The sequence below is a fragment of the Morchella sextelata genome, assembly GCF_020137385.1.
Source record: "Morchella sextelata strain SCLS chromosome Unknown scls_12, whole genome shotgun sequence".
NCBI lineage: Eukaryota > Fungi > Ascomycota > Pezizomycetes > Pezizales > Morchellaceae > Morchella > Morchella sextelata.
This window is the reverse complement of record NW_025408627.1, coordinates 1,705,392-1,718,433: the sequence shown is the minus strand read 5'-3', so window position 1 is coordinate 1,718,433 and position 13,042 is coordinate 1,705,392. Positions and strand designations below refer to the sequence as shown.

At 52.2% G+C, this 13,042-nt stretch overlaps 4 protein-coding genes across 4 annotated transcripts; 2 read left to right on the top strand and 2 right to left on the bottom strand.

Annotated features, from left to right (window-relative positions):
* Positions 1 to 838: 838 nt before the first annotated feature.
* H6S33_002345 (uncharacterized protein) lies at positions 839 to 2,862 on the bottom strand (the record flags this gene model as incomplete). The annotated part of the gene is made up of 4 exons (XM_044833723.1): positions 839 to 1,734; positions 1,788 to 2,232; positions 2,289 to 2,507; positions 2,578 to 2,862. 4 exons carry the CDS (start codon positions 2,860 to 2,862, stop codon positions 839 to 841), a joined length of 1,845 nt encoding a protein of 614 aa, XP_044693488.1.
* Positions 2,863 to 6,383: 3,521 nt separating this feature from the next.
* H6S33_002344 (uncharacterized protein) lies at positions 6,384 to 7,751 on the bottom strand (the record flags this gene model as incomplete). Its single annotated transcript, XM_044833722.1, has 1 exon — positions 6,384 to 7,751. The coding sequence occupies one exon, from the start codon at positions 7,749 to 7,751 to the stop codon at positions 6,384 to 6,386; it is 1,368 nt and encodes a 455-aa protein (XP_044693487.1).
* Positions 7,752 to 8,257: 506 nt separating this feature from the next.
* Positions 8,258 to 8,661, top strand: H6S33_002343 (uncharacterized protein; the record flags this gene model as incomplete). The annotated part of the gene is made up of 2 exons (XM_044833721.1): positions 8,258 to 8,483; positions 8,576 to 8,661. 2 exons carry the CDS (start codon positions 8,258 to 8,260, stop codon positions 8,659 to 8,661), a joined length of 312 nt encoding a protein of 103 aa, XP_044693486.1.
* A 1,338-nt stretch (positions 8,662 to 9,999) lies between these two features.
* On the top strand, positions 10,000 to 11,155 carry H6S33_002342 (uncharacterized protein; the record flags this gene model as incomplete). The annotated part of the gene is made up of 2 exons (XM_044833720.1): positions 10,000 to 11,011; positions 11,070 to 11,155. 2 exons carry the CDS (start codon positions 10,000 to 10,002, stop codon positions 11,153 to 11,155), a joined length of 1,098 nt encoding a protein of 365 aa, XP_044693485.1.
* Positions 11,156 to 13,042: the final 1,887 nt, after the last annotated feature.

Sequence of the window (13,042 nt, the reverse complement as noted above, 5' to 3'; positions counted from 1 at the left end):
TATATAGCCTTGCTTGTGAGCTGTGATCCGCTTCGGCGGCGTGCTTTCTCTTGCGAAAACAGGCCATATGATCAGGTGTTTGACATGGTACAGGATCAGCTCACATTACCTTGCATCAATGGGTCGAGGTCTGCAGATACATAATACGATAATCATTAGTAGAATGTAGTAAACATTCGAAAAAAATCATAAGTCGTAGAGATAGGACGCTTTTACCTCATCAACAGCAAATCTGTATATAGTTTACATGTAGCTCTACATGTATGTACATGTAGGTGTTGGTTTGTGTCACGCTGAGAGGTCCTGCCACACCTAGATCAGATAAGATTAGATAAGGTTATTGCCAGTAACGAGTCCCAAATGATGCAATTCTAGTCTACTTCTACTGATTTTAAAACCTTGCTCTGGGATATCAACTAACAAATACATATATACACATACCTGTATTTATCTAGGCTCGTGCTTTCAGGAAAGAACACGTTCAGTAATACCTATCGATCCACTAAACAAACGACAAGACAGCTTAAAGTAACTTTTAGTTCAAATTAAATTTCATAAACCTCCCGAGTACATAGATATGAAGTCAAGATCGACAACAAAAGAACATAATAAGGAACGTTTTCAAAAAACATATATAACTCCCTTGTACCACCTCTCGAGATTTTTCAAATTTCCCTTCAGACACTCAACGAAATTCCATGTATGCTTGAGCAGTTACTTCTTGCTCTATCCCTTAAACACACATACCAGATAAACATTTATCCCATATGCGCTACGTTCGCAATAGCCATACCCATCCCTAAACTCCACGCGCACCTTGGTTGATTTATTGATAAATTCAGATAATAGGGGGCGCAGGCATTTGGCGGTATCCTCCGTGGTCACTATCCCCATCACCTGGATGGTTACAGCACATAGCTGCTTCGACTCTCCTCATCACAACGCCAACCATCCATCCGATACTATTCGCGAGAATAGAGGCGTTTTTATTGCGTACGTATTCGCCGCAAGAAAAAAAAGGTGTTTGCCAAGGAGAAGGAGGTTTTTCCCATTCCTTGACAGCGCGTGTCCATGTGTTCCTATATCCTTTACCACGAAGTTTGATTCCCCTTTGGAGGCCGTCGAGTGAAACTGTATGTATATGACCAGAAGATCCTTTATCTCTACTGGGACGTGATCTCTTAATCATTGTTCCACGGTGATTCTCACTGCACCCACTACCACCGCTGTAGTCTCCCTCCTTCTCCAAGAGCATCTTTGCCATATTCTTTCGTCCCAAAGATGTAGCTTCGCCCAGTGCTGTCAGTCCGTCCTTGTCAGTGGCACAAATATCTGCACCTGCCTCCAACAGCAGATTGACAACCGCACAGTGCCCACTCGCCGCAGCAGAATGCAAAGGGGTCTGCCCGTCTTTCTTCCTATACATGATCTCGGCTCCCTCCTCCACCAGGATCCTCACAATATCTGTATAGCCTGCGGAGGCTGCACAATGCAGTGGGGTTTCTCCAAATCTACCAGTTGCGTTGATATCTGCACCTTCCTTCAAAAGGTACTGCACCAGCTTGACATGGCCCGCTGCGGCTGCGGAGTGGAGAGGGGTCCGTCCTTGCTTGTTTTTGAGTTTGACATTTGATCCTCTTCTTTCTGCGAGTAGGCGGACGACATTGAGGTTTCCGTGGTGTGCTGCACAGTGCATATCGGAGCAGCGGTGTGGTGCCCTTTTAGTAGATCGACCTATCGTTTAGTTAGCAAAAAGTCCGCCTCAGAGATATTCGCGTGTCCCTAACCACTAGTCCGCCCCTTTTTGCCCGTTGTCTCCAATTCCTCCCGAAACCACGGTTCTCTGAGCGCCGAATGAGCGGTCAACCTCGCCTCCGGCTCCGGCATCATTAGATTTGCAATGAAGGCTATAGCATCCTGACTCGCCTTTCGCTCCACCAGTTTCGACTCTGGAAACGGGATGAGACCTTCCACATAAGATATCAACTTTCTCGTGGCCGGGAACGGTGTTTCTTTTGTCAGAAGAGCAAATATAAGGCATCCGAGCGACCACATATCCACCGCACAGGTGTACACGGACGAATCGTTATCAAATAAATCCGAAACCTCTGGTGCGACGTAACCAAGTGTACCGACGGTGGTTCTCAATTTGGTCCCTTCCTGCAAACGCTTTGAGACTCCGAAATCACAAATCTTGACGATGATAGGTGATGGTGAAATGACTAGGATATTCTATTGATTGATGTGAGCCACATGCTCTGAGAATCATATGTTTACGTTCTAATTACCTCTGGCTTTAGGTCTCGGTGGCAGAAATTGTTGTCGTGCATGACTTTTAATCCATCGAGAATTTGTCGTGAGATACTCTTCACATCACTCTCCGCAATAGGTGCACTGCTCTTGTTAATGAGCTTACTGAGGTCACCATGCTTGACATACTCCATCGCGAAGTACATATCCTCCTCGCTCTCGAACCAGCCAAAGAACTGGACGAAATGTTTCGGATACTACAGAAAAGTTCAACTTCTTTAGCAAAGGCGTCATCCTACCCCGAAAGTGAAAGGGGTATTTACATACCACTGTCAGCTTTGTGAGGGTCAACAACTCCCTCAGATGTAGCGCGTTAGTGGTCTTTGCAATCCTTTTAACCGCTCTCAACTGCTGACCCTTCTCCTCAGATTCCAACCAAACCGTTCCAAATGCCCCTCTGGCCAAGAGCTTAACCCTCTTCCATGTCTCAAATCTTCCCATTGCCATTAGTGGGTTGGCTGGTATAGTATGCTGAAAGGTAGACCCATTATTGCTAAATATTGTGTTGAATTTATACCGTTCAGCCTCGCCGAGCAGCGTGCTCGGAGCCATCATTGAAGATTTCCCGCCGATGGGGGCGGCTGTCGTGAATGTAGTTCTGGCAGTTTATATGGTGTTGATGGTTTTTACCCAGTAGGACAATACAATATCAACTGAGAGACCCCCTAACGGACACAACAAGAGTTGTTGGTACGTTGATTTGATCTGGGGCTTAAAAGCTAGAGAATATGGTTCGAGATGATACCGCTACAGAAATAGTACATATGAGGGGCTTTATGCGTTCTTATACTCTCTTCACCCTCCCCCCTCTGTACCCTTGTCGATCGTAAAGACTAGCATTCGCTGCGCCTCCTACCCATTTTGATAGCCTGTCAAAACTTGCTGATCGCCCCTGTCAACTACGCAAACAAGACACAGACTAACAAGTCAGCCAGTAGGCTCGTAGAGAAATTCAATAAGCTTAAAGAAAGTATAGTAATAAAGGCTCCAGTAAGCCGCAGCCTAGGTATTCTGCAGAACTAGATTCCTCACATCACATTACATCAGCTATTTACGTGTCTTGGTCGTAGGCTTGGTCAAATGCTGTCTAAAATTGTCTCTCCTCTAGTTCGCTTCGCGCGCTCAGCCACCAACATATGTACCCGTTTCCGGGCCGCACATATATACATATTCCGCCTGAAGTCGACGGAGGGGACAATCTTTTCCCCTGGGCTTGAGCAGGTACTGTCGTTCACGGGGTATTGGCGGATACTGGGTGTTGGCGAATTGCAGGTAAAAGTTGGCTTGGCTGTCTCTTTTTTGCCCTGTCCGCCATCACCCAGTATCCGCCAATACCCCGTGAACGACAGTACTCTAGACCGTTGGGTTTAAGACGTTTCATCAAAGAAAGTAGCTAGTGGTGGCTCTAGGCAGCAGCGCGGTCGGGTGAAGAGTTCAGATAAGAAGATCCTGGTATTAGATACCTAGCTGTGTGTAGGTACGGCTGACTCCGCGTGGTTCTGGATGTCGCGCATATGTGCCAGATAAATCGAATACCATGTAGATCGGAAGGGTACTATTGCGACTAATTCTGAAAAAAAAAGACGCAGTATCATCGAGTTGGGTCATCCCCCAAAGTGCTTCTGATGCAGTCATTCCCCTGTGCAGCACAACGTACGAAAACCTGCAGTGGAAGAAAAGTCAGCATAAGAAGCAAAAAGCCTCCTCTCCGCAACAAAAAGAACAAGAAATATTATATACCGATAGGACTTGTGAGGTGAAAGAGAGACGAGAGGCGTACCACTTCTTAAATACAGGAGTTGGGGGTACATGGAAGAGTCATATCGCCAGAGCTCAGCCTTGATTACTCACTCAGCCACGACAAGTGTCGGTCAGGCACTATCACTCGGTGGATTTTTTACCACTTTATCGCTGTATACTGATTAGACTTTCAGTATCGCATTCCTTGCAAGGTCTCAGATGGAAAGAGGGGGGGGGGGGGGGGGGCACGGGCCGCTGTGGTGTTTCCCGGATGGTCGCTAAACACCAATGATAGTAGTCTAGTTTAGGCGCTCGGGAGTTGAAGGTGTATAGTTGAGTTTATACTACGTGATTGCACTGGAAAAATACATGTACTTCTAGCCGCTGCGATCACAGAAGTCAATATATTCTTTCTACTTGGACATGTGCCCCTGTGTTTGCTAGTGACTTCTTGTACTAATAGCAAGTTTAAAATCTTGACATAAACTCTTCCATCCCCTCTCTCTGGCCTTTTAGGATGTGGAAATCAATGCCCCTCCCGAGGGGCCCAGAAAACTCATCATCCCATTCTTCCCTTACTTCAGAGGCCCTCCCATCAGATTCCAGATATATTTCCAGATGGTCCCCTTGCCGACTCCCCCAACAGGAGGGGACCCGGTTAGATATACATATCTTGGGATCGAAGAGGAGCATACCTGCGCCTCATCAGCGATATGTGGCTCGTGCCAGAGCTGAAGTACAAGCACCAAGGCGGGCTTCTCAAAGCACATCTGCGCCTTGATAGGCGCATGCAACACTAACAAGCGATGCCCGGCCAATCCCCCGCTCTCTTCAAGCCCTTGCTCGGCACAGACAGCCCAAGGCCCAAGAACGAAAAAGAGGTCCTCAGAATCAAATCGTCCAGGAACATAAGAGGCGCGAAAAAAAAAAAAGCCTCTCCCCGTGAGGGAGAGGCCAGGGAAAAGCAGGAAAATAGCCTCCCGTAAAGGAGAAGCACCGAATTTCCCACTATGTAAGGCAGACGCACAAGTGATATCTTACCCCATGATAGGGCAGTTCGGTTGCCGTCTAAAACGCCGGAAAGGACGCAGAGAAAGATCTGTGGCTATGGAGGCAAGAGGTTAGAAGCACTAGTTGTGGCCCGTGAGGATCGAAGGTAGGAGGAGGGGTCCGGGAGGGAGGGAGCTGGGGGTGATGGGAAGCCTATCGAGAGGCTGTGATCCCGGATGGTGCACCCAGTTGCGATGCCTACAGTAGCGAATATTGATGAAGAAGGAAAACATGGGAAGCTTTCCTTTTATAAATACGCCGCAGATGCAAAGACTACATGTTCTGGGGACTTTGGCTGCTGAGGGGGGCGTACGGCGCGAGTCACAGTACATCACTCGAGCGCCAAGCCTCTCCATTTCCACGCCCGCCGTTGTTGGTAACTCCCTTGGCTGTATTACTTTACAACTCCACACACTAAGCTCAGTACATGCAGAAACGCTACAGATAGATGGCCTCCCTATCCCTGCGGACCCCCTCCTTACTCAGATAGCCAACGTATAAAAGAGAAAATCAACGTTGGAACCGGCTTCTATACCTCTTTCTTCTCCGCCAGCCACCATTAAGAATATCGATCTATCCGATCCGAGGGGCTAGGGAGGTTGTCTAAAACGTACATATGAACGTAGCTAGCGTATTTCTAGAAGTACAGCTTCAATCCAAGAGGGCGGGTGGGTGTCAACCCTCACATCATCACGGCGGGGAAATGGGACCCTACATACACACGAAGGGACCACTGTATACTACCATAATGGTTCGATCTCCTTTACCAGCTGCTTCCTTCCATTAGGAAGCAGCTTGGGGGTTACTCCTTTACATGTGGGTACCGCAGGGGGCACTGTGGTTCGGACGTCAGCTGCCGGGGTATATGTGGTCTGTTCCTTAGAATGTAAAACATTATATTGTCAAGCCAACGAATCAGGTGTCAGCATCAGCACGAATTGGACCTTGTCTCGTACAGGGAAGAGCGTCTGCAAGAGGCCTTATCTCAACTACAGTCCCCGTTACAGTACCACCGTTAGGAGAATCTTCTCCCACATATTCTACATGAGATTCTCGTCAAAGCTCGAGGAATTGATACGGAATACCTGGAAGACAGCTTTTTATACCGATGACTGTTCTTTACTCAAGAACCAGAGCCAGCTCTGGATTGGGGTTGCATAAACAGTTGCCTATATTCCAAATTAGCGATCTAGCCCTGCATGATTTTTATTACTATCTAAAAAGCTACGGCAAATGCTAAGCTGCATATTATCTACCTACAGATATCAAAACAAAAAAAAAAGCTAATAATACCCCCCCTTCCCCGCATACTCAACCTTCGCCGGCTCCTCTTCCTCACCACTATCCTCCTCCACGCCCTCCGCACCAATCCCCACCGCGCCCTCCATCCTCAACGCCCTCATCTCCTCCGCCCCCAACTTCGGCGCCTCCCACACCCCTACACTATGAATCTCCCTGCCCGTCGGCATCCTCGCCGCCACCGCTGCCGTCCCAGGAACAACCTGAAACATGACCGAGTCATTCACCTTCCTCCAGCGCTTCTCCAACGCCGCACACACCATCTCCTCCTCCGCCCTCCCCGCATCCATCCCCCACACGCCCTTCCCGCCACCACTCCCCCCCGCGCCCCCCAACACCTCCCTCGCCATGACCACCCACGCAATCCCCTCCCCGCACCGCCCCGCCCCCTCCGCATCAATCCCCAAAAACCGACACGCCTTCGCCCTCGCCACCCTCTGCAGCGCATCCACATACGCCCTAAACTCCCCGGCCACCGTCTCCGCCCTCAACAGCCCCAGCGCCCTCCCCGCATGGTCGCTCGCCGCCACACACAGCCGCGCCAGCAGCAGCGCACGCACGCTCGTCGGCGGCGCCGGCGGACTATACAGCCACTCCCTCGACGCCGCCGCCGCCGCCGCCTCGCCCTTCTTCCGCTTCTCCTTCTTGCCCGAGTCGCCGCCGGTGGTCGTCAGCGATACATACGTCGGGTACGGATCCTGCTTGATCACGGCGACCAGCGTCGCGTCCGCCAGGTTGACACTACTCAGCGCGGACAGCGACGGCGGCGTCAGCTCCACGGGCCATGTCTCCGCCGAGGGCGGCTGCGGCCGTGTCAGCAGGTGCGCATACACCGATGCCGCGGTCAGCAGGTTGGCTGACGCGAGGTTGAAGAGCTGCTGTGGGTCTGCCGGCGCTGGCGTCGCGGCGGTGGGCGCAAGGACTTGGTGCAGCTGCGTTAGCGCGAGGAGGGTGTGCGCGTAGGCAAGTGTGCTGAGGGTCCAGAAGATCTCGTAGCTGAGGCCGTTGCGTGCGAGGCGGGGGGGCTCCTTTGCGAGGCGGTGGTGGGGCGTGAGGGTTGCGCGCCAGGAGGTTGTGAATTGCGGGGCGGCGGGGAGGAGGAAGGCGTTGTTGTCTTCGAGGGCCGTGGTGAGCGTGAGGAGGTGCGTGGTGTACTTTGTGAGGAGGGTGATGATGTGCGGGATGTTGGCGGCCTGGGAGGCGGGGGGGAGGCGCTTGTGCGCTTTGAGGGCGTTGCGGAGCGTGCCGCGGTGGGAGGAGGCGAGGAGGGGGAGCGAGGGGTAGACGGGGGAGGTGAAGAAGGTGGGGTAGGAGATGGGGGAGGTTGTGGGGAGCGTGAAGGGGAATGGCATCGTTCTGGAGGTGTGGACGTAGTTAGATGGCTGGTAGTATGTTAGATGCTCTGTAGAGCTGCAGAGCTGTAGACAATGGACTGTAGAGCTAGAGCTGTCGAAGCTGCCAATTCCTTCCTCGTGAGCTGTGGTGGTTGATGCTGACTATCGTGATACTCGACGTCGATGGTGCTGCACAGAGGAGGTCTCGAACGGTCACTCGGCCTCAGACTCCAACTCCTCGCCCGTGGCACAATGCAGGTTCTCCGATCATTGACCACTGCGGGGGCACACACGCACCCCTGCACCGCGTGACATAAGCGCCAAGCCCCACCACAACGTCCGTCTCCCAATCCACCTCCATCATCACCCGTCAGTCAGTCAGTCAGTCAGCCCAGCCATTGAATTCACGCAGACCACATCCACCGTCCCATCACCTTGTCTACCAAGTACGTACGTACCCCTCATTCAATCCCCCCCCCCTTCCACCAACACCTCCCAGCAAAACCAACAATACCCGAAAAAAGATGCCCGTCCCCGAGTCCCCCGCCTTCCTCGCAAAGAAGCCCACCGTGCCGCCGACCTTCGAGGGCGTCGACTACGACGACAACAAGGCGCTCAAGGCCGCGCAGGACGCCGTGCTGCGCGAGCAGTGGGTCAGGAGCATGATGGCGCGCATAGTCCGCGACGAGCTCGGCAAGTGCTACTACCGCGAGGGGGTCAACCATCTGCAGAACTGCGGCAAGTTGAGGGGTGAGTTCTCTTTTCCTGTGGCTGGGTGATGTGGTAGTGGGGGATAATGTGGATGATGGATGGCTGATGGGGCGTGTTGTGCGGGCGGGCAGAGAGATACCTTGAGCTGTTGAAGGAGGCAAAGGTCCAGGGGTACATTTTCCAGATGCAGAACGTGCTGCCCGGACAGTCGAAATAGAGGGGTTAGTCTTGATTGGGCGAGTGGGGGAGTGGGGGAGTTTTTTCTTTCTTCGTGGGGCATATGTATGCATGGTGGATTGATATTCGTGTATCATACGTAAGAGCCTGGGGGGGGGGGGGGGGCATAGAGATGCTTGCTCGCAATGTCCCCTGCTTCTCCTCCTTTGATTGGCATAAACTTGATTCCTTGTAGAGCCCTGTTGTCCTGATTGGACGCTGCATATCAGGCAAGGTAATGGATGGTCATTGGGTTATGAGCACTTTCTTTGTCTTGCTAAGAGTTGCCTTACTGCTAGCGAAAGCTTAACCCGACCTCCCTCTGCTGGCTGTTCTACAAGTCAAAACTGTGTCCATTGGGCGGTCAAAGACAACCCTCTGCTGGCTGTTCTACAAGTCAAAACTGTGTCCATTGGGCGGTCAAAAGGCAACCCTCTGCTCCTTGCTCTCGCCCTGCCCACCCAAACCAAGATTAGATGAGACAAGATCCGCGCCATCCTTGGCATCTATCACTCCCCACGACGGTCCGTCACTCCATGCAGCATCACTCACACCCGTCTGTCTGCCTCTGCCTCTGCCTCTGCCTCTGCCTCTCTCTGGCTCATCCAGCCGTGGGAGCTGGATTCATGCCGCATATTCGGCTGGTTTCACACAAAGCAATATCGCACCTGACATCATAGTCCACCCACGCCGCAAGGCACTGGCACCTCGCCGTCTCAGGCATATAGCCGAGGACCCTATCCCACTCCAGCACCGACACCGGAAACCCCGGGCCTTGTGGTTCGCAGATGGTGTGTGAGACGAAACATCTCTTGACTGATAAGCCCCACGCAATCCGGGTTTTCCTTGGTTTTGGCTCGGCATACACCCGCTAGTTATAGAGTAATTGCATGTAGTAGCTACATGTAGTATGTAGTTGGCATTGTGCGACTCAGTCAACGAGCTTGGACTGTAAGCAAGCACTTGGGCACCTGCTTCATATGATCATCTGTAAAGAAAAAAAAGTGTTATATAAACCTCACATCAGTCCACCTGTCTGTCTGTCTGTCTGTCTGTCTGTCTGTCGGTCTGTCTGTCTGTCAGTAAGCTGCATCAACCCCGCCATCACTCTACTCTCCCCCGCATTCTCCTTATAATTCCCCCCCCCCCCCCCAAGGATGTTTCTCCTCCCACGAACCATGCGATTGAGCTCCACCTGCAGAAGCAGGGGACTCAGGAACCTGTAAGTACATCCAAGCTGTCCTTAAACACATATCCCATACATGTAGTTATATACAAACACCCGCCAACAGCCATCCACAGCTACTACCTCTCCAAAGGCAGCTCCGGCATGCCCGCCATGAGCCCCAACAGCGCCAACAGCACGCCCATAAACCCCTGGACGCACCCCCCCGCCACGCACGACTTCCGCTCCGACACCCTCACCACCCCCACGCCCACCATGCTCGCCTCGCTCCCCACCTGCTCCCTCGGCGACGACGTCTACGGCGAGTCCACCACCACCACCCACCTCGAAGCCCGCCTCGCCGCGCTCTTCCGCAAGCCCGCCGCGCTCTTCGTCCTCTCCGGCACCATGGGCAACCAGCTCTGCCTGCGCGCCCACCTCTCGCACCCGCCGCACTCGGTCCTCTGCGACGTCCGCGCCCACGTCAACGTGTTTGAGGCCGGCGGCCTCGCCTCGCTCAGCCAGGCCATGGTGCAGCCCGTGCGGCCCAGCAACGGGCTGTGGCTGACGCTCGAGGACGTGCAGTCCGCCGCGGTCGTCAGCGACGACATCCACTACGCGCCCACGCGCGTCGTGTCGCTCGAGAACACCATCAACGGCGTCGTCATGCCGCTGGGCGAGATGCGGCGCATCGGGGCGTGGGCGAGAGAGAACGGGGTCGGGGTGCATCTTGACGGCGCGCGGCTGTGGAATGCGTGTGCGGTTGAGGGCGCGCCGGAGCTGTGGGAGTATGCGGCGGAGGTGGATAGTCTGTCGGTGTCGATGTCCAAGGGGATGGGCGCGCCGACGGGGTCGGTGGTTATGGGGAGTGGGGAGGTGGTGGCGAGGGCGAAGCATATGAGGAAGGCGATTGGTGGGGGGATAAGGCAGGCGGGGGTGCTGACGGCGATGGCGAATGTGGCGATTGATGAGGTGTGGTTTGGGGGTAAGTACAAGGTGGGGGATGCGTGGGCCAAGAGGTTGGAGGGGAAGTGGAAGGCGCTGGGGGGGAAGGTCAGCTTGCCGGTGGAGACCAATATGGTGTGGGCTGATCTGAAGGGGAGGGGCGTGACGGAGGAGGTGTGGAGTGCGTGTGCGGAGAAGGAGGGTGTGAAGGTGGGCTCAGGGAGGGTTGTCTGCCATTTCCGCAAGTGCCCCTTGTAAGCTTTTTAAGTATCATGAGCTGCGCTGATCGTTATTTCCAGAGAATACTGTTGAGGCAGTCGAGGCATTGGAGAGGGCCATGGAAGCGGCGTGTAAGATTGCGGATGAGAAGAAGAACGAAGAGTAGTAGAGTGAATGGAGACCCTACTAATTCCTTAATAAACGACTTTTCTTTGCTCTAAGCCAGACCTATGTACATGTAACTACTTTCATAATCATATTATACCATTCACGATTTGGTTGGATAAACATATGGCAGCTGAATTTGTTAGTCTTTTAAAGCATACGATCCCAGAGGGAAGATGGGTTTATTTGGTGAATGTCACACTCAGTACCAGGTGGTCCACTCCAGTCCATAGACCAGAGTGGACCACATTGACACCATCGGAGCATCGGTGAACGAACCATTCACTCAGATGGCGGAGAGCCCCTTCAATTCTACGTCATTCACAGGGAAAAGGCTTCAAGACAGCAGAATAACAAACGTAGCAACTCCATCTCCCATACTTTATCTCGCGCCAAATGACGCCACAACCACCAGAACTGGTCAGCTGACCGAGTGACCGCCCATGAAGCACACCACCCACATTGCAACCCAGCTTACTTCACACCCAACCAACCTGGCCGTTTTTCAAAACCCACAAGTTATAACTGATACCTATATACCTATATTAGCACGCATATATGGCATATCCAACCTACGCGCGCAACTCCCCAAAGGCCCTATTTTGCCAGTTGATTGGAGACCGGCTACACGCACGATCGATTGGCTCCTGGCGATTGTGGAAATTACAGGGTGTTCTCAGGCCCCCAATGCAATTGCAGTTCTCGCGGGTGCCTACTTATGAATAAAACAAACCAAGAGATATCCGCCATAAAGCGCTATGTAGCTATTAATGCGTTCGATGCATGGCAAGCTGCCCAGTAATAACCCCCCAAAAAAAGGGTGTGGGTTCGATCGCTATGGTGTTCCCGTTAATGCGCTAGTATTAATGCGGCATGAAGAAAAGGATATTGGTACGGTATTCTTTTTTTTTTTTGATTCCGCACATATTCTTCGCCCGGTTTTTCGCACATGTAGTAATTATACGTCTTGCTATCTTGGCACCCACGGACTAAGCACCGTGTAGAGTAGGTACATACCGTTGATTCTCGAGAAATCCAGTATCTCTGCTTTGGTAGGTGGTAAGTCCGGTCCTAAGAGAATTGGTAGCATCTCAGGTATCAAACCTGACGGGTAGTGCAGGTACACGCCTTTTCTCTGCACTGGACATACCATTTACTCTTCCTAGCGGAGATAGTTGATTTCTCAAGATTGTATGAATGCAAATGACACTTGTCCTTAGAAACTGCATTTTCCGGTCCTTAATCCTATACCCGAGTACTCCGGGTAGAGACAGTGCTAGGAGGAAGCAAACAGAACTTTGTAGAAACAGCACTCGAGATCGAAGCAAACAGTCACGAAAGAGCCACATAAATATCCTTCCCCGACTCTCCAATTAATTGCAAAATACCACCCTCTTCCGAATTGAGTCCCTTTCCCCATCCTCATCCTCATACGCACCCCCCCCCCCCCCCCCCGATCGATCCAGCTCTCTCGGATCATGATGTCTCATCCCAACCAATTAGTACTTTCAATACCCTCATATACATGTATGCATGATCAGTCCCGGCGTTCACCTCCAAAAACATATTCAAACCTATCAAACAATCCCGAATCCGACTCCAAACCCACCCATTAGGCCGAGCACATTTCAAGAACGCCTCGATATATCGATCCACAACCCACGATTCAAGTCCAAGCCAGACGAGCTCCCAAGATCATTCCTGCCCCATAGTGCCCAATATAAGTCAGAAAGAGGGGGGGGAAAAAAAGGAACGGGGTCTAACAATATCCTACCCGGTCGACCTCCCTCGCCCAGTTATGTTCGATATCTTGAACACTTTCTCTCTCGACTCCTGCTACCGCGGTCTTATGTCATATTCTACGAGACGAGTCAGCACCACGACTGGA